Source organism: Triticum aestivum, chromosome 6A, assembly GCF_018294505.1.
Source record: "Triticum aestivum cultivar Chinese Spring chromosome 6A, IWGSC CS RefSeq v2.1, whole genome shotgun sequence".
In the NCBI taxonomy this organism is placed as follows: domain Eukaryota; kingdom Viridiplantae; phylum Streptophyta; class Magnoliopsida; order Poales; family Poaceae; genus Triticum; species Triticum aestivum.
The window spans coordinates 103129025-103129963 of record NC_057809.1 but is presented as its reverse complement, the minus strand read 5'-3'; the positions used below and the strand labels follow the sequence as shown (position 1 = coordinate 103129963).

The following is a 939-nucleotide window of genomic DNA, read 5'->3' as shown; positions in this document are numbered from 1 at the left end:
ATGATGCTCTGGAAGTGATTGTTCACCCCCCACAAACAACCCGAAAGGCATGCATATAGATTTGTCTTGTAAGTTGTGTCAAATGTTATGACATCGCCGAAATTGTGGTACTGCATCTTGCTTCTACCATTAGTCCACAGCAAGGTTTTTATCTTGCTTTCTTTATCAACCTCAACCACATACGAGAACTCTGGATCATTTGACCCCAGCTCGGAGAATGCATCCATAGTCTTGCGCACATCATCGTCTTCCTGCTCCCTACTAAGCTTTCCACAGAAAGTTCTAAGGCACCTCTTCATAAATGGCACGTTCTCCATTCTCCCAAACAGACTACCAATGATGTTGTACACCTTCCCCAGATTAACATTGTTCTGCCGCAACTGCTTCACAAGGTCCCTGGTGTACATGTCAATGCACCGGTGTGATGGCCAGTGCAGCTTCTCCGCACAAGTCCGAAGGAGTTCATGGTTGTGAGAAGCACGGTTCTCCGATACATACCACCCCCCGTCATCCGTCCGGTGCAGACGCAGCATGGCGGCACAATTGCTCCTCATGGATGAGCTGTTCTCCCTCTCTGGTTTGCCCTGCAATTCATTTCAACAGGAAATTCACCCAAAAAAATGTCAGCTTCCTTCTGTAGAAAACAAGTTGCACTTTCTCAAAAGCAGGTTAGTATCTTACAGCACAGCCGCATACGATCTCCTGCATACACTTGGTCCCATTGACATTTTGCCTGCTCTTGCCGTAACGAATCCCAAAGCCAACTTCCCACGAATAAAGATTGTAAAATTCATACGCCTCTGGCAGAGAATCGAAAATTATGCCAAGCACGGGGTTGACAACTACATCAGTCCCCCTGTCAGCAAATCCTCTTATGGCAGCCTCTAGTGCCGGCACACGATCAACTACTACCGACCGCTCGTCTGGTCCTTGTGGCCC

General features: G+C 47.8%; 1 protein-coding gene across 1 annotated transcript; it reads right to left on the bottom strand.

Moving 5' to 3' along the window:
* Positions 1 to 60: 60 nt before the first annotated feature.
* LOC123132318 (protein FAR1-RELATED SEQUENCE 5) lies at positions 61 to 939 on the bottom strand (the record flags this gene model as incomplete). Its single annotated transcript, XM_044552104.1, is given in 2 exon segments — positions 61 to 584; positions 682 to 939. Coding segments are annotated over 2 exon segments (551 nt in total), but the record flags the coding sequence as incomplete, so codon positions are not given.